Source organism: Numenius arquata, chromosome 11, assembly GCF_964106895.1.
Source record: "Numenius arquata chromosome 11, bNumArq3.hap1.1, whole genome shotgun sequence".
NCBI classification, from domain to species: Eukaryota; Metazoa; Chordata; class Aves; order Charadriiformes; family Scolopacidae; genus Numenius; species Numenius arquata.
This window is the reverse complement of record NC_133586.1, coordinates 39,464,168-39,481,321: the sequence shown is the minus strand read 5'-3', so window position 1 is coordinate 39,481,321 and position 17,154 is coordinate 39,464,168. Positions and strand designations below refer to the sequence as shown.

The window sequence follows — 17,154 nt, the reverse complement described above, 5'->3', positions numbered from 1 at the left end:
AAAATGTCCTGCTCTTGCTGCGAATACCGCTAGGGATTTCTTCCCTTTGATTCTGCTCGGCAGCTCAGCAGCTGACATCATGAGGAGAGGAGGAGGAAGCAATCCAAGGAAAAACAGTCAGGCTGCGCACCAGGAAGAAACTTGAGACTAAGACAGATCTATTTATATCTGACCTGAAACGGGCTTTCTGAATGGGAAGCTGATCTGCGTGGAGGCTGGATGCTAGGCAGAAGGTGCTGTAGTGCTGAACACAGGCACCCACTCGCCGGCAGAATGCATCTGTCTGAGCCACAGGAAGGGAAGAAAAGAAACCGGAGGAATCAGCGAGGTGCTCTCTCCAAGTGCCTGCACGGGGAAGCTGCAGCTGGAGGTGCTGCGTGGACCATTGTGCTGTGGTTCCAAGGACATTGGTGTTCCCCATCCGTTCAGGGTAGGTTCCCTGCAGGGGTTGGGTGTAGGTTGAAGGAGAAGCTCTGAGCGACCCTGATGACACGCCTGGAGGGTGAGAGGGGGTGCCTTGGCAGGCGCCTCCCGGGCCTGATGCCGTTAGTACTGCTCGGAGAAGAAGGAAGCGTGGAGAGTGGGGGGACTGGCCCCCCCTCCCGGTGGGGTGCAGCTGCCGTCCTCAGAGTGTTCTGACAGCTCCCCGTATTCACTGTTGTAAAAAGTCTGGCCTCCGACCTGGGACCCGAACGATGGCCGACATCTGCCCCGCAGGTCCGACTGTTCCCCTGGCAGCTCTGCAGTTCTGCTGGGCCCTTTACTGCTGCAGGGAGAGAGACACAGAAGATCAATCTGAGCGCTCCTGGAAGGCCTCTGTTCTGCCTTGAGAGATCCCAGCTTCAGGAAACACCATCTGCTAACGCATGGGGCAGAGACTGGGGCAGGAATGGACCTATGCCTCCATTTCAAAGCACAGCACCAGGCCTTGCTCTAAACCTAAGCACAGCCCATATGTTTTGTGAAAAATCTGCACATAACCTGACCACAGAGTTATTTCAGCTCTTCTAGATACCTCTGGGAAGCCCAGGGAAGGGTTGGGACCCCAGTGAGCAGGGAGAGACAAGACATTGCCTCAATTGTTCCTAGACCTGGCAGGAGTAACAGAAACTGATACAAACAAACAGCCAGGATGGGGGAAAGGAAACAAAGGAAGATGATGATGAAGATGTGGGAGGAAATCAGCAACCCCATGTCAGAACCTGCCAATACCATGTGACTGGGAACAAGTCACAAGAGCAAGGGCAGGGACACATTCACGGAGAGGTTTAAGGGCAGTGTTTTCCAGGAGATGGGACGCTAGGTGTAGGAGACAATGGGAATGTGCATTAGGGAAAAGAGGACAAGGACAAGAAGCAGGAGACAGTCTGATACCACAGCAGAGAGGCTGCATGGCTATGGCTAAGGGAAAAGACAATGACCAGTCTGACATGATGTTGGGAGGCAGAGGAGGTGAGGAAAAGGCTTGGGACTGGCCTTGTCTACGCATGAGCTGACATGGCTCTCTCAACACACTGTCACAGAGACAAGGTCCCAGCCTGCTCTGGCATCAAACAGAGATGAGCTGGACAGGTTTTCACCCAGTCTATCCAAGCCTGGGGCAAGGACATAACCATCCATAACATCCTGAGCCCCAAGAGTGTCAGCTCAACCTGCCAGGCTCAGTACTGGCATGTGGAAAGTCCTAAGGCTGTACCATCCCTGCAGGGCCACATCAGCACCCTGCAGCAGACGGGTCAGGGCTGGGAGAGGGAGGTGGCAGCTGCATAGTTTCCATCCGTCCCACCTGCCACGGCTTGAACAAGCCCTGACACATTTCACCAGAAAACATCAATAAGCATTAAGAGTCCTATTAACACCGTCACTCCACTGTGCCTCATTACCTTAACGGACACATTCTCATGGAATGGGCACAGTTGGTATTTTTAAACCCTAGGAAGCAGCAGGCAGGTCTGTTCTTTATGTGTTTTGCCTCTCATTAATGTGTGCACGGACTTATCTGGCTCAGGGCCCACAGCCCTGCTGCTGCTGAGAGCCCCAAGGGATATACTCTATGGGGAAACACCAGAGCTGCTTCCTGGTCTGCGTTTGGCAGCAGGGAGGTCTGAGTGGCTAGACTTAAGGAGTACCTGAATCCACCTTCTTTTCTGTGTCGGTTTTCTATCCTCTCAAATTCCTCAGATGCCAGAACCATCCCACTGTCTGTCTGATTGTCCTGGAAGGAAGCAACAGGAGTTATCAGTAACATCCCTGTCGACTGATCAGAGTGGGAAGGGAGGAGGAATCATTCAGGAGATGAGATCATGTGTATCTGGGATGGGAAAAAAGGAGTAGGGGCACTTTACCAGCATGCTCCAACCGGAGCTGATTTTCTTAGGTGCCTTCTTAAAAGTAGTATGTAAAAAGGTAGGATTTGTGTGTGCAGTTCAGTGCCACTTTTGGGGAAAAAAAAAGAGCGCTCCCTTCCTGGAAGATGTATTACCATCAAATCTGTGAGAGATGAGATTTTCCTCTGAGACTAAGGGTATGACTTAAGTTTTGCCACTATAGAGGATATAAGTACCAGCCCAGTTCGGAGAGGCCAGGAGGGTCCCTGCTGCACACTGCTGTGTGGGTCAGGATACAGGAGTTCCAGACAAACACTCTGGATTTCTCTAGTCCTGGCTGGATTCCAGTATGGTTAACCAGGCCATATTGACAGATTTGACAAGGGTGAAGAGCAGGCTCTTCTCTGAGGTCCTTTATAGTCCTTGCTTGTAGCTCTAACCTCCCTATTTCACTGTCAGGCAGTACAAGCTGTGCTGTAGAGAAACCCCTATGTGCCAGGAAGAGAAATGAATGTGCATAGGACTGGACGGACCGAACAAGAATGACACAGACAGACTGACATCAGATAGGAGCGATCTTCCTTCCATGATCTTAATAGCAGAGGTGTCAGGAAACAGCTGAACATTTCTTTGCCCCCCCTGCTCTATTCCATTCAGATGCTACTCACCGGGTGCGCCTTGTACATTGTATGTGTCATGGGAAACTCTTCAAATGTCTTTATCCTGGATGGACACCTGATCTGATTTCCTCCCGTCAAACAACCAGGGAATGAGACACAGTTGTAGTATCTGCTGACAGAAGCATACTGTATTCAGTAAAACCAAGAGTCAGTCTCCTGAATAGACAGGACCTGAACCCAACCTCCTCTGCTCTCCAAAATACGCAGGGAGGTGGACGACCCAAATGGTGAATTTTGGGAGGGGAATGGGGTCACCTTAGGCCTCTTAACCCTGTACTACTTCTGCAGTGAGGAGCACCCAGACTTCCTGATGGAATTGGGTCCCAATTAGCTCTCCACTTTGGACAAGGAGCATAATATCATATAGATCCCAGGAATCCCACTATCACAGCTGCCTGGAGATGAGAAGGCTCATCTCATCTGGGTTAGTTAGAAACAGAGAGGATGAAGCTCCTGCATTAGCAGAAGCACAGAGACCCAGCTGGCACCTTCTTTCCTCATCTGCCTGATGGGCCACGATGCTGTTAGTGGGCTGTGATGCTCTGGCAGTGTAGCTGGAGGCAGGAGAAGGAATGCCATAGGCTTACACATCCAGTGCTCTTTCTCATCAGCAAAGGAAAGAGATTTTGCTTTTATAAGCAAAAGATGCTATGGCCAAAATGCTTGGATCACACCTGATCACATGAGAACCTCGTATCCCTCAGGCTCCCTTACAGCTCAGGCTGCTGGCTGCCTGCTGGGCTCTCTCTGCCTTTTTCAGAGGGGATTCACCTTGCTGCTAGGCTGTGGCAGCGTATCCTCATGTCAAAGTCCTCTTCGTCTGAGTTTTGCTGGGCAGAGGAAGGCACCTGGGAGAAACCATCATCTTCTGAGCTGTGAGAGTCGTTCAGTGGGATGTAATCCTTCCCTTCCTGGTAGGAAGAACAGTGAGTGGCCTTGAAAGAAGGGGAGGGCTTTCCCACCAGAAAGGGCTCTACAAGCAGAAGCTGTCAGAGGTGGGGAGGAAAATTTCTGGTTTGACTTTTGTTTCTCTGGGACAAAATATCTGGCTGGAGATTTCTATGCCCTCTGCGTTATGTAGCAGCGAGCGTTGCAGGTGCATGGAGATGCATGTGAGCAGGAAAACAACCCAGTCCTATGGCACCTACAGTTCTCTAGCCTACATGGACAGAACACTATGCTCCAGGGGCACATCATTGTGGCTTAGTCATGCCTGAGCTGGGATCCAGTGCTGAAAGGTTAAAAACAGGGACGTCAAGATGAGAAAGTACTCATATTTAAGCACTTAGCTATCGCCTTATGAAATGGAACATCAAGAAAATGTTAAAATCGGGGCTGCATGCTCATTGCAGTTAAAACTCCTGGTGAGTTACTGCATGGCAGCGATTAGTAATGGTTTCAGAGAAGTTTGTATATCTGACTGCTGTAATGGAACAGTTGTTTTGTTCACATGGCCCTGACATTTAGATTTGAGGATAGAGTTTCAGAAAGCCTGGTGAAGTCCTGGTTTTCATTATGCAGGCGTGTGGGAGGCAGGAGTGCCAGGGCCTTGACTCAGCTGAAAAATTTAAAATAATCATCTGGGGATTAGGATGGAAATATTGGAATGACGACTGAGAGGGTACCCGCCCTGCAAGGAGTGGAGCTATATTAGGATGCAGGGAGAGGGCTACAGTAGAAATGAGCTCTCCAGTACCTCTGGGAAACAGAGCACTCTGATCCAAGAAATGCTGTGATGTCCCTTGGCCTATGCAAAGGTACTGCATTGGCCAGGGAGTCAGAGGAGGGCACAAGAAGGGAACTAGTGGTGGGAGAAGAGCGAGCTGTCTGGAGCTGAGCAGGGACACAGGGAGGTTTTCACCTGCTGGACGTTTTCCTGAAGAAGGTTCCCCAGTATCTCCACCAGGTCGGAGAAAGTTGGTCTCTCCTTGGGATCGCTGTGCCAGCAGCTCAGCATTATACGGTAACTGCCAAGAAGAAATGCTGGTTTTATGCTACAGAAACCCCCTCCTGCCCCACTCTGCAGCTCCCACCCACATGGTACCTGCACTGTGAAGGAAAGCTTGGCACCCCCCAGCAATTTGGCCATAGGGACCTACTGGAAGGGAGTTGGTTCGTTATGCACTGAATATAACAGTGCACAAGGAGCTAATTTGGACACCTCTGATACTCTCCAGAGTGAGAAAGCACATTGTCCACTTGAAGACCATCCCAGTGTGTGTATACAAGGGATTTGATGTTCCTAGATAGCTCTGACCTGCATTTGAATCCATCTGGCTTGCCCTTCGGGCAGCTGCCTGGTGTGAAGGAGGCATTGGCTCATCCCCCATCCTGGCTGAAAGGTCTTTGCATCCCACAGAGGGTCCTGTCCTGCCCCGTGCTGGGATCTGGGAGGTTTCTACCATCCCACAGAGGGGCCTGTCCTGCCCTATGCTGGGATCTGGGAGGTTTCTACCATCCCACAGAGGGGCCTGTCCTGCCCTATGCTGGGATCCGTGAGGTTTCTGACTCACATTTCTGCTGTGGCATACTCTGGGGCTCTCATTCTGGTACCGTCTTTGAGCCTCTGGCAGAACTCCTCGTTGATCTGGACTCCAGGGTATGGAGATGCCCCTAAAGGAGATGCAAGGAGATGTGGGAACATGAAATATGCCATCAGAAACCGCTCCTTTCCCTGAGACTGCCCTTCCTCCCAAAACACAGGGAGATGTGGTCACTTCTCATACACAGCCCAAGTCCTCAGTGCTGCTTGAGACAGGCCCCTCTGCCTCAATGAGCAGGATGCTTCCTCTGCGTGCCTGTCTCCCATCACCCTGTTCATGGGTGGATATGGCCTCCATAATTCTTTTACCCACACTGATGTCTCTTCCCATCACTCCCTAGATATGCTTCAGGGTGTCACAGCCTCCCGCTCAGACTCACCCACCAAGCTGCTATGCGGGAAGAGAAGTCCTGTCTCCCTCAGCAGTGTGTGACCCTCATTAGCACTCACCTAGTGAGAAGATTTCCCAGAGGAGGACCCCAAAGGACCAGACATCACTCTGGGTAGTGTAGACCTTGTCGAAGATGCTCTCTGGAGCCATCCACTTCAGTGGGAGACGGGCCTGCAGGAGGAAAAGGCAAGGCATAAGTGTTCAGTCAGGGACATGTCCCAGGACAGCCCTTCTTGTAGCAACGGGATGAAAGGAAACTAGAGCCAATAGCCCTGCTCCTCCCTCCATGGAGGAATGGAGGTTTGGTTAGGCCAGAGGGAGGGAAAGAGACACTGAAAGGGGGAGGAAGGAGTATAAAGAAAGAAGAGTAAGTAAATGACAGGCTGAGGGGCAGAAGGAAGGAGACAGAGGTCTGGTGAGGGAGGAGGACAGCACATACATCACTGGGCCAATGGTTCCTGGTCAGCTACACAAGTGGTTCCACTCCTCCTTTTTCATCTATTTCTCAGTTTATTCCAGCCCCAGAGTAGTTTGTGAACACCTCAGGGAGGGCCTAATCTGTACAGGGTTTGAGAAGATGGCACTCACACTGCCTTTCCTGACATAGTCAGGGTCCTTGTAGATGTCCCGAGCCAGGCCAAAGTCACAGATCTTTACCACGTTGTTCTCTGACAGCAGAATATTGCGAGCCGCCAGGTCTCTGTGGATACACTGAGGGCACACAAAGAGGAAGGGGCAAAATCAGAGGGACAGGAACCACCATCAGAAAGTACAGAGCACAGCCCCCTTGCGAACCTGAGCTGTAATGGGGGAATGGTGGAAGCGGAAAGGAGTTAAAGATAAAAATTTTTAAAGGGGATGGTTAGGGAGAAGATGAAATGCAAGAGGACTAACTTCCCATCTTTGTGTACGCAGGACTACCTTAGACTTCTTAAGAAGTGTGAGGCAGGTCACTGAACCTCTCTGCGTGTCACCTGTAAAGCGGCTGTAGGCAGGCCTTCTCTGGTCAGGCATGCACAAAGGAAGAGGGGAGCAAAGGAAAGTGTGAACTCACCTTTCGGGATGCCAGGAACTCCATGCCACGTGCTACCTGGAAGCTGTAGCAGATCAGGTCTTCCATGGTCAAGGGACTTTGCCACAAGTCATCCACTGTCCAACAGCACAAGAAAATGATTAGACAGTGAGCGGTCTCTTGTCCTTGCCTCTCTCCAGGACCGCAGGATACAACCAGCCCCTTGGTGAGATACAGACAGTCCCCAGTGCTAACTGGAGTACCCAGCTCCCCTCTAGGATTTTCTGCTTAGGTGGCAAAAAGCACATGGCAGGAATGTGCTGAGGTGGGAGGAGAGTGAGTCCAGCCTCCAGCACGTGTTGGTCAGGCAGAGTTGTGGGGAACAGGGTGGGAAGGGGCTTTGCAGGTCAGCTCATCATTCCTGTCCTAGGGAGGACCCACTGAGAACCCCCTCAATTCTCCTTTCTTTACACTAAAAAAAAATCCACAGGGAATCCCAGCTCCCCACTGTCATGCCCTAGCCTTTCCCCAAGTTAGCCAAATCTGGCATTTCTTTGGTGGCCCAGGTGAGGAGCCACTGCTGAGGCTGGAGTATTACCTTCCTGGATCGGCTGCGCTGTCTGGCTTTTGTGCATCAGAAAGCGGTTGAAGATAGCGCTGTCGCTAGTCCCAGAACGACTCCTCCTGTCTGCTCTCACTGCCTCCACGATGGACTGGACCTGAATACGCAGCCTGGGAGACTTCTCCTGGCAAGGAGACCAAAACAAAAACCTCAGCAGGCAACACGCACTGTAGCCCCTGCTCCCACGAGCTGCACAGTCTTTTCCTGTTCTTAGACTGTAATTCTGGCCTGGAAGCACCTATCTTCCATTGCAGAAATTACTTCCCTGACGTGCATATGAATCAAGATCAGTGTGTAAAGTTGATCTGCTGCTAGACAGAGGGTGTCTTTGTTCCAGTGTCACATCATGTTTCAGGCTACGCATCTTCCTTCCCTAGACATGGGACAGGTCCCTAGGGGCAAAGGAAGCTACTTACCCTGTAAGGACTGAATCCTTCCCGCTTGGTTCGCAGGTAGTTGGAGAGGTTTCCATACTTGCAGAACTCAACGATAACCATTAGTGGACCTGGCAAGAAGACACCAAAGGTCAGGGGATAGAGGTGAGGCTTGGGGTGGTCAGAACTTGTCCCAACTCATGTTTTGTGCAGCCCCGCTGAGCTGTGGCACCTGCTGAAGTGTGCACAGACACACCGATAACATTCCCCACATGTCCTTGTGGTCACACACGTGGCCAGCAGAAAGGGCACAGGGGATGAGCACTGACCCGTGGGAGCAGGCACAGCCTGTTGCCCTCCGATATTTACCATTGGGTTTGGTACAGGCACCCAGCAAATTCACCACGTTGAGGTGGTTCCCGATGTGAATGAGGATCTTCAGCTCTGACATCAGTGCCTTGTGCTCGCTTGCGGTAGCTCCCTCTGGAAACACACAGACCATGTCATGACGCTTCCTCACAGCTTTTCACTCCCCCTCACCAGCCTTCTCTTATCAGAGTGTTATTGTGAGCCTTGCCGAGGAGGCTGTGACCCCAAAGCCTTGGTACATTTTGTTATTGCATGTTTCCATATGAAACGTCAGAGCCTTGTCTGGAGATCCCAAGATCCCTGCTGTACTGTGTAGGGTGCTCCCTGCAGGTGCAAAGGACAACACAACCTGTGCCCAACACATTTGTCCTTGTGATAGCTGTGCAAGGAAGAAGTTCACTTGAGGCTTACATACAGATGCACACGTTTGAATCTGCTCTTTCAGCCTCTCAACAGAGACAACAAGGCATAAAACAATTTGAAGGAAAATTAGAAACAAAGGGGTCTGAGTCTTTTGGTCATGACTGAAGATAGGAACTGTCTCAGCTCAAACTCAGAATATCTTTTTATGATTCCTCTCCAATAGCAAACAGAGTCTTGTGCCTCTGCCAGCTCTCTGTGCCGCATTTTCTCTCCAACTGCCTAATTCACATCAACTCTTGATCCTTTGTTTCACCCTCAGGGTGTGTTCTCTGGTTTTGTGTGCCTTTTTCATACCTCTCTGCTTCCCTATAGGCATTTTGCCTTACTTGAGAATTTGTAAACATAGTCTGAGAGGCAGAAGCATCCTCTTGAGCTGCAGCTGATGGGCCAGGTGACAGCCATGCCTCAAAGGACTGTAAAGCAACCTTGCATGGCCAGGCTTCCCTCTGCAATTGCTGTGCAGATCATCTGTACGCTTGCAGTGTAAGTACTGCTGAGATGAGCCATGACTCGGTTTCAGCGTACAGGCCACTGCTGACCAGAGGCTGCCTTGGTATTTTGTTGGGTACCAAATTACAGAATAATGTTCTGGGTGCCTCTTTCAAAGCATGGTCATAAAAGCTTAAAATCTCACTCTGGATTGACCAGGCTCTGGAGGCAAAGCCAAGGCAGCCCTCAGAGCTAGGTAAGAGCTGCAACCTGCTTCCTTACCCAGCTCTGGACCTGGCCCATAAACAGGTACATTTGGAAGAAGGCAATTGGGATCAACACTTCCTTCAGTGACCTGCCAAAGAGGGGCTCTGGATTCTTGTTCATCCTCTGAGACAGATCTCATTATTCTTTGCCTTTGCAGACAGCTAAAGTTCCTTGAAAGCTGAGTTCCCCAAGTCCCTGTTGTCTATTCTGCCACTTGCCTCCCAGTGCAGCTGAATGGGGCTAAAGCATCCACGGGAGGAGACCAAGAGGATCAACTGTGTTGAGGCCAAAAAGCCATAAATTAAAAGGCTGGGTCCAGCTCCTCTTCCCTGGCTCAGGATTTGCTCAGGCAGAAGCACCCGGGAGTGCTTGTGGGAGATAAAACATCTTCCAGGGCCTTAAAAAATGCCTTATACAAAAGACAGGCATTTACAGGGTGGAGATTCCCTGGCAGATGCCTCATCCTTTGCTGTCCACTCAGGCTGCATATTATGCTTTGCTGCCCACGTACCTTTCAGCATTTTGACTGCTACGGTCTCACAGCTGTTACTTTTATTGATCCCAAATGCCGATGCTTCCACCACCTTCCCAAAGGCACCATGACCCAGCACCTTACCTATGGGGAAGGAAAGAGGCAGTGTGAGGGAAGGCAGGTGCGGCACATGCAGAATGGAATGCAAAAACAAAAAACCCAACAGGAAATCATGGGAAGAAGAAAGAAAAAAGGTCATAAAGGAAAAGGAAGGAGTGGAACTTGTGCCCTTCCCAGGTGGCTGCTTGCTCTGTCGGTGAGAATAAGAGAAAGGATGAGGGGAGGAACTGTGACAGAGCTGGCATGGACAAAGCAGAGGAAGGAAATGGCCCGGCAGAAGTGAGGGGCTGTTTGTTGCCCTCGAGCAGAGCGTGTGGGAAAGGTAAATGTGGCACCTTGCAGCAGAGCAGCCAGGGCTAATATCATTCTCTGTACCTCAAAGGTAGTCTGCAACCCTTTTAGCCCTACCAGATAGACAGAAGAGACTACAAGCTGATGTCTCATCACGAGGAGGACAGTGGATGCAGTGGTCCTGAACTTGGGGTGCCTGCTGTGGACTGGGGTGTTCTGTCCAGATTGCCAGTTAGAGAATATGGGCATGGATTTCAAAGCATTCCCAGAGGTCTCCTGGTCTCAGTGATACCTGTGAGGGTACACTGGGAGAGTCTGGGCTTACAGTTGGCTCGGATCTGTCCATAGTCAGACCCAAAGAAATTTCCCAGGCACAGCTGGGCTTTAGGGACAGCCTGGGGAAGAAGGTGGGAAGCCTGAGGCAGAGAGAAGGCATTAAACACACAGAGATGTGTAAAAAACCTGGAGGGTGAGTTTGAAGGGCTGGTGGGAAGCCCTGGCTGCAGCGCGCAGTGGCAGGGAGGGGGTCCGGCTCACCTAGGCGCAGGCGGTCTCGTGGGAACTCCCACTTGCTGGAATCATAAGGCAGGTACTCGCACTGCTCCTCCAAGGGCACCTCACCAGGGTCCATGATGATGGAGAGGTAGCCTGTCTTGATGTCTGCGTGGGCAGGCTGCAGGAATCAGCCAACACAGAGGGTGAGGAGATGCCCTCCCTGCACTGGGTGCTGACTCCCAGAGGGGACTGGGTTCCTTTGCCTGCCTTGACCTGCTTCCCCCTGGCAAAGGCCATTCCCTGTCACCTCCTTTACCACAGCCCTTATGCACCCTGTCCTTGGCAGTGAGAGCCCTTTAAGCATCACATGATAACCTTTTAGTGGATGCTGTCATACAGCCCCACATCACAGCAACAGTGTTGCCCCAAGCCCCACTAAGCCATCTCCCCTGCCCTGGGGCAAAGACAGTCACGTACCCTTTTGATGTTACAGAAGATGAGGATAAGGAGGATCCAGAAGAAAACAGCGATAACCCCAGTCCCGATCAGGATGACAATCTCCACATTGGTCCTGTCATCAGAGCCTGTGGGACAGGAGGAAGAACGTAGCTTCAGAGATTCCCATTCCGTGTTCCAGCTCAGCTGTCCCTTGTGGCCTGCTCAGGCTGTGAGGAGACTGTGGAGATGTGTTTGCCTGAGCTAAACGTGATCCTCCCGTGAGAGCACCATGCCACCAGCAAGGCCTAGGGGCTTTCACTGCCTCCTGCTGCCTGGTGTCACAAGGAAGAGACATAGGACCTTGGCCATGCTCCTACTCCACCCATTCATCCCAAGGGTTGTTGTGGCTGCTGGTACCTTCCACGGAGACACTGGCCGAGGAGTTCACACAGCCCTTAGCGTTGCAGACGCTGCACAGGTAGAGCCCAGCGTCCTCCTCCCTCACCCTCTGAATGCTCAGCCTCTGGTTGAAGTCTGCCAGGTCGATCCCTGTAAGGCACAGAGGGTTGTGATGGTCACTCACAGGGATGGGGAGATTAGTATGCTGCACTCATTCAGGATCAAAATAAGGCTCCTATTTTTTGGCTGGTTCATTTTAGATGGCAGAAGGAAATTGCACCAGCTGGTAGAGGCTCTCTCTGGGGCCTAACGGCCCCAAAAATACCCTGGAAGAGCCCTCCACAGAGAGTGTATGGAGGGAACAAAACCCCCACAGACAACACTGGATGGGTGTGGTGCCATCCAGGCAGTCCAGCTGGTGTGTCAACCTCTGCTTCAGCTCCAGGACCTGTTCCTTTCCCTTTGCAATGTACCTGGATCCTTCCATGGGATTTGAGTTGGTCCCTGCATGAGCAGAGATGCCAGGCCCTGGGCTGGGAGTAAGAAGATGAAAGATTTATCTCTCTTTCTCTGCTCTCCAGCTGAATTGTGCACATGAACAGAGAGTGCTGAGCCAGGCCCTAGGGCATAGACTTGGCTGGTGACACTGGATCAAACTGGAATAGAACATGATTAAAACCCAGAGTTCAGCCAATTCAGAGAACAGGGGCTTTTGCCTGGGCACATCAACTCCCAGAACCCAGCAGCGTTCAGCCAAACATGATGCCTTTGATTCACCCTCATCCCCCCCAGCCCACTGTACCTGACACTTCTTCCACCAGTTTCTCGTCTTTGTACCAGCTGATTTCGGGAACGTGGTTGCCGTCCACCTTACAGCGCATTTCTATGGAGTCACTGACGTTCACCCAAATGTCTGTCAGGTTCTGCTTGAGGCGGGGGATCTCCAGGGCTGGAGGAGCAGCACAAAGAGGAGGAGGGGAAAACGGGAAACTGATTGATCAAAGAATATCTGTGTTCCTGGGGGGCTTTGGGTCTCTGACCCCCGCTGAAGGGTGTCTTGAGAACCCAGGTGCCCTGCCTTTGCCACCTTGAGTTTAGCTTGCTTGCACGGCTTCCCCTGGGAAGCTGATGGCAACAAGAGCACCAGCTCTCCTCTGTCACTCCCGCCTGCCCTGTGGACCCTCACCCTGCACAGAGATGTATTTCTTGTGGCAGTGCTTCTCCCGGGTCTTCCTGTTCTGCACCTCACACACGTAGTCTCCCTCCTCGCCCAGGGAGATGTTGGGGATGGTGAGCAGCAAGGTGGCATCGTTGGAGTCGGGCTGGAAGCGCAGCTCCCCCTGCATCTTGGTGGCATAGAGGTGGACGTTCTTGCAGTCCAGCACGAGGGGGTTGCCCTCCTCATCGTGGAGCTTGGAGAGGTTCAGCCGATACCACTGCAAGTTCTCGTAGGTGTAGTTGTCAGCGTTGCAGCTCAGCTGTAGGTCTTGCCCCTCTATGGGCTCTTCCGAGGGCTGGGACTCAATCTCGAACCCGTCTGGAATGGCTTTCAGGAAGGAAATGAACATGTGAACGAGTTTCCATGGCTGAGCTGCCAGACACAATGAAATTGTCTCCTTGTCTCAGCTCTCTGAGACTTCTCTGTTCTCAGCCAGGCTGAAGGAAACCAATCTAGAGCAGAACCGTGACATGCAAACTTCTAATGACCAACAGCTTAAGTTGCACCCTGAGAGTGCTAAGGGATATGCTGAAGTCCCAGGGTCAAATTAGGATGGAGTCACAAATGAAACAAGCCTGAGAGGTCTGAATTAGGCTGTTGCTGCTTTCAGCTCAGCTGCAGGATTCTGGATTGCACGTGTGCCTGCTTTTACACGTGCAGGTGGTTACACAGCCAGGCTGGACCGCTGCGCACGCAGAGCATTACTGGAGCAGTGATTGCAGATGTTCATCTGCCTCCACAAAAGCTGGTGGCTCTCACAGTACAGGTACTACTTACGAGGGCCATGAGCCCAGGCTTCTGGGGTCTGTCCAGAGAGGCATGAAGATAAGCCTCTGCAGTGCCCTTGCCAGGCTTCCTGTCCCCAGGGGACAAGGACAGACTCTCACCGGCCTGGGGTACCATCGGCAGGAAGATTATGCAGCCCCATATGGGCCATGACTCCAGCCCACACTGCTGGGCTCTCAGCTTCCTCCCACCACCACAATTCCGTGGGGACCCTGCCGAGGGGCTCGGACCAGCAGGACCCTGCCTGGGAGCGGGGCGGGCAGTGCCACTAGAGGATGCTCTTGGACCAGGCACATCCCCAGCCCAGGGAGCTGCCTGAGCCTGAGCCAGCAGGACATCCCCAGGCCAGGACCTGCCAGGGCTGCTCCAGGACCTAGGCACAGGCCAGCTCATCCCCAGTGCCTGCCAAACTCTGCCTGTGCTATCTGCTGCCAGGGCTCCAGGCTTTTGCCACTCAGCAGAGCTCTGGGGTAGCCCTGCTTTCCTGCTGGCTTCCTGGTCACTGACAGGACTCGGCAGGTCTAGGGACCTGCCTATTTCAAGCAGAGAGTTCGGCTGATGTGGGTGGAGGGGACTTCTGCAGTACTCACTGGTCACGTAGAAGTAGATCAGCCGCTCGTCTCGACCCACTTTATTAGAGGCGATACACTTGTACATGACTGAGACGTTGGCCTCCTGGATGGCCAGTTTGCTGACTGTCTGGTGGGGGAAGAGAGCATAAGGAGGAGTTAGGAAGAGCCAGAAGGAAGAGAAGTAGGATCAGTGCTGCTCTCTGGCAGACAGCAAAGCACACAGCCTGGCCCCAGATGGCAGCTATACCTGGGAAAAGGTTATGCAAAAATAGCCCCTTATTCAATAGCCCTTTGTGCATTTCAAACCTCATCTGCTGGCTCTAGCAACAGCAACATGGTTTTATTCCTGATCGCTGCTCCTTTTTACGGACCCCAGCCAGCATAGATGCCTCTCCATCGGAGCAAACTTCTTGCTAAGCCCTTCGGGTCACCGTGGGGACGGGTCTGTGCCCAGCAAGGGGGACATGAACATGATGCAGGGCTGAAGGGATGGTTAGGCTCTTGCCACGCTTTGTAACAGTGGGGAGAAAGGGAAAGGACACCGAGGCTTTGATTCCCTGAGCCCTCTGCAGTTAAGTGACTATTTAGTGTCCCCCAGAGTTCAGTGGAGTTTACAGGTACTTACAGACCTGCAAGCACTCCTTTTATCCATAAGGGGAAATCAAATCTGTGAAAGCATTCCAGCTCTCACCACTTCAGGAAAAGCTGTCATCTTCTCCCTTTAAATTCCAAGTGTACATAGACATGGTCCTAAAAGCTTCCTCCTCCTTCCCTGTGACTGAGATCAGGCAAACAGCCAGGCTGCTGCTGTCCTGGGAGCACAGACCCAGGAGATGCTGCCTGCAAATAAGCCAGGAAAGGCAGCTGGGGAGTCAGGCTTGCTCTCCTCCTCCCGGCGGCTCACACCGCACACGTGTGAGCTGCCAAATGTGTTACAAGCACTCCCCTTAGAGGAAATCTGCAGTTTGAAGCACAGGTTTCTCCTCCCTCCCAGTCTGAATGACATGTTAATCCCATGCAAAAACTCCCTCTAATGAGAGGGATTTAAAATGCAAAAATATGGTGTTCCTACCGGGAAACCGCTTTGCCTTTACTATGCATCCCATAGACTTTAGGCAGCATTTCCATTCTAAGTGGCAATGTATTACCCTGTGTTAATCAGAAGGAACAGTCATTCATTCAGTGCGTATTCAATACAGCTGAAGTGACCTTATTACTAGTACTTCTGTACACTGCCTTTTCCGTTTCTTGGGGTTACTCAATACAGCTGAAGTGACTCTATTGCTGGCACTTTTGTGTGCTGCCTTTCCTGTTTCTTGGGGATTTTCCTTCTAGTCTGCACTGTTACGTTTGAGTTGGGGTTCCTGGACTTGACATCATGCTGCTGTCTGCAGGGCATGGCTGTGCACCGCACACCCTGCGGCTCGTTCTGGCTTTTCCGGACAGAATAAAAGACAGAGGAAGATGGTAAGAGAAGACAGGTAGGAAGGAGAGGGAAGAGAATGCAGATCTGAGGACATAGCATCCCACTGCAAGTGGAAGAGCTCTCTTCTTCCAGAGCTCTCGCACGTCCCTGGGCTGCACAACCTAAGTTGGACCTCCAGGACAGTTACAACCAAATAGATGGAATGAGAAGGACACAGCTGAGGAATAGGAGGAAGACAAGAGGGAGAAGGAACAAGGGAAAAAGGGAAAGATCAAAAAGGACCAAGAGTCACATCTGGAGGGGGACACAAGGGCTTCTCATGCAGGAGCTCCCACCACCCCTACTTGCCTCCCCGGGGGACACCAATCCCTGCCTCTCCCTTCAGCTGCTCTGGGAGGAGCAGCATCTGCCCCTGCCACCCTTTTGGCAGAGTGACGAACTCCCGGCCAGGCCAGGGGACGGGAAGTGCCTTTGGAGGTGTGTAGGAAAACAGGAAGTGACTTTCGGAAACAGGGGCCCATTTGTTTGTTCTGCATCCCTCTGTGAGCGGCTGGTGCCCGACACCAGCGGGAACAGGAACCCCGTCATGGCACAGACCTGACACTCGCAGCTACCAGAGAGACAGAAACAGGCAGTGTCTGGCTGTTTGCGGGTCACACGCTGCAATGAGAGAGAAACATTCCTTCCAGAGAGGAAAGGCTGTGATGGAGAAGCAGGCTCCGTGGGGCACACATGCTCTCACTCGCAAACATGCAGCGGATGGACGCCAGCATCTCCATACCACCCTCGCCCCACAGGGATGGGGACAGCTGGATGAAATGCCCCGCTACACACATGCACGTTCCCAAAGCCAGAGATTTTTTGGTCAGTCTGTGACTCCGGCTCTCCTTTCCTGGTTGCCCAGGCTGCTCTGCAGGGTTCGGCTCTCCCAAAACAGCTCAAGCAGGAATGCTCAGAAATGGCCATGGCATCCCCCACAGCACGTGTCCCCCATGCCCTCCTTTGCTGGGTCCCCTGTGTTCAACGGCGATCGGTGTAAACCCTCCTGCAGAGTCAGCCCCAGCGGGAGCCTCTCTGGACGCAGGGTAATTTCTCAAAGATGACAGCTCTCCCTCGCCCTGGGGCTGCCTGGTACTGCGGAGCCCCAGAGCTGGGAACAGCCGCCGATGGTTTACTTTAGAAGCAGAGGTGTGAAGCCCTCCCCAAATCTGTCTCTGCCAGGCTTGTTTTCAGGCCACTTTTGTTGGCTGATTGCAAAGGATCCCTCCGAGGGTGCCCGTTTCCAGCTCCCCGCTCCAGGATGGGCTTGGGGCTACGGCCTCACCTTGTTCCGTCCCTCCACGAACTCCACCCAGGTGTCAATGCTCTCAATGGGGTTCACCGCGTCCTGCTGTGACACATCTTTCCAGTCCTTGCACTCTGGCATCCGGTCCCGCTGATGGCGCCTTGCTGCCCGGTGCCGGCTGTTGCTAATCCAGCAGACGGGGAGGTGCAGGAGGA

General features: G+C 52.4%; 1 protein-coding gene across 1 annotated transcript in view; it reads right to left on the bottom strand.

The window, feature by feature from the left end:
• Positions 1-546: 546 nt before the first annotated feature.
• FLT4 (fms related receptor tyrosine kinase 4) overlaps positions 547-17,154 on the bottom strand; it is a 56,246-nt gene continuing 39,638 nt past the window's right edge. Inside the window, exons 11-30 of the mRNA XM_074155439.1 lie at positions 16,979-17,123; positions 14,247-14,355; positions 12,838-13,197; positions 12,454-12,600; positions 11,670-11,801; positions 11,292-11,398; positions 10,857-10,992; positions 9,948-10,052; positions 8,318-8,431; positions 7,991-8,079; positions 7,551-7,698; positions 6,995-7,089; positions 6,529-6,651; positions 6,000-6,111; positions 5,521-5,620; positions 4,869-4,974; positions 3,779-3,918; positions 2,996-3,119; positions 2,130-2,215; positions 547-766 (exon numbers count right to left, since the gene is read on the bottom strand). Coding sequence (XP_074011540.1) covers positions 547-766; positions 2,130-2,215; positions 2,996-3,119; positions 3,779-3,918; positions 4,869-4,974; positions 5,521-5,620; positions 6,000-6,111; positions 6,529-6,651; positions 6,995-7,089; positions 7,551-7,698; positions 7,991-8,079; positions 8,318-8,431; positions 9,948-10,052; positions 10,857-10,992; positions 11,292-11,398; positions 11,670-11,801; positions 12,454-12,600; positions 12,838-13,197; positions 14,247-14,355; positions 16,979-17,123 — 2,698 coding nt within the window. The remainder of the gene's footprint in view (positions 767-2,129; positions 2,216-2,995; positions 3,120-3,778; positions 3,919-4,868; positions 4,975-5,520; positions 5,621-5,999; positions 6,112-6,528; positions 6,652-6,994; positions 7,090-7,550; positions 7,699-7,990; positions 8,080-8,317; positions 8,432-9,947; positions 10,053-10,856; positions 10,993-11,291; positions 11,399-11,669; positions 11,802-12,453; positions 12,601-12,837; positions 13,198-14,246; positions 14,356-16,978; positions 17,124-17,154) is intronic.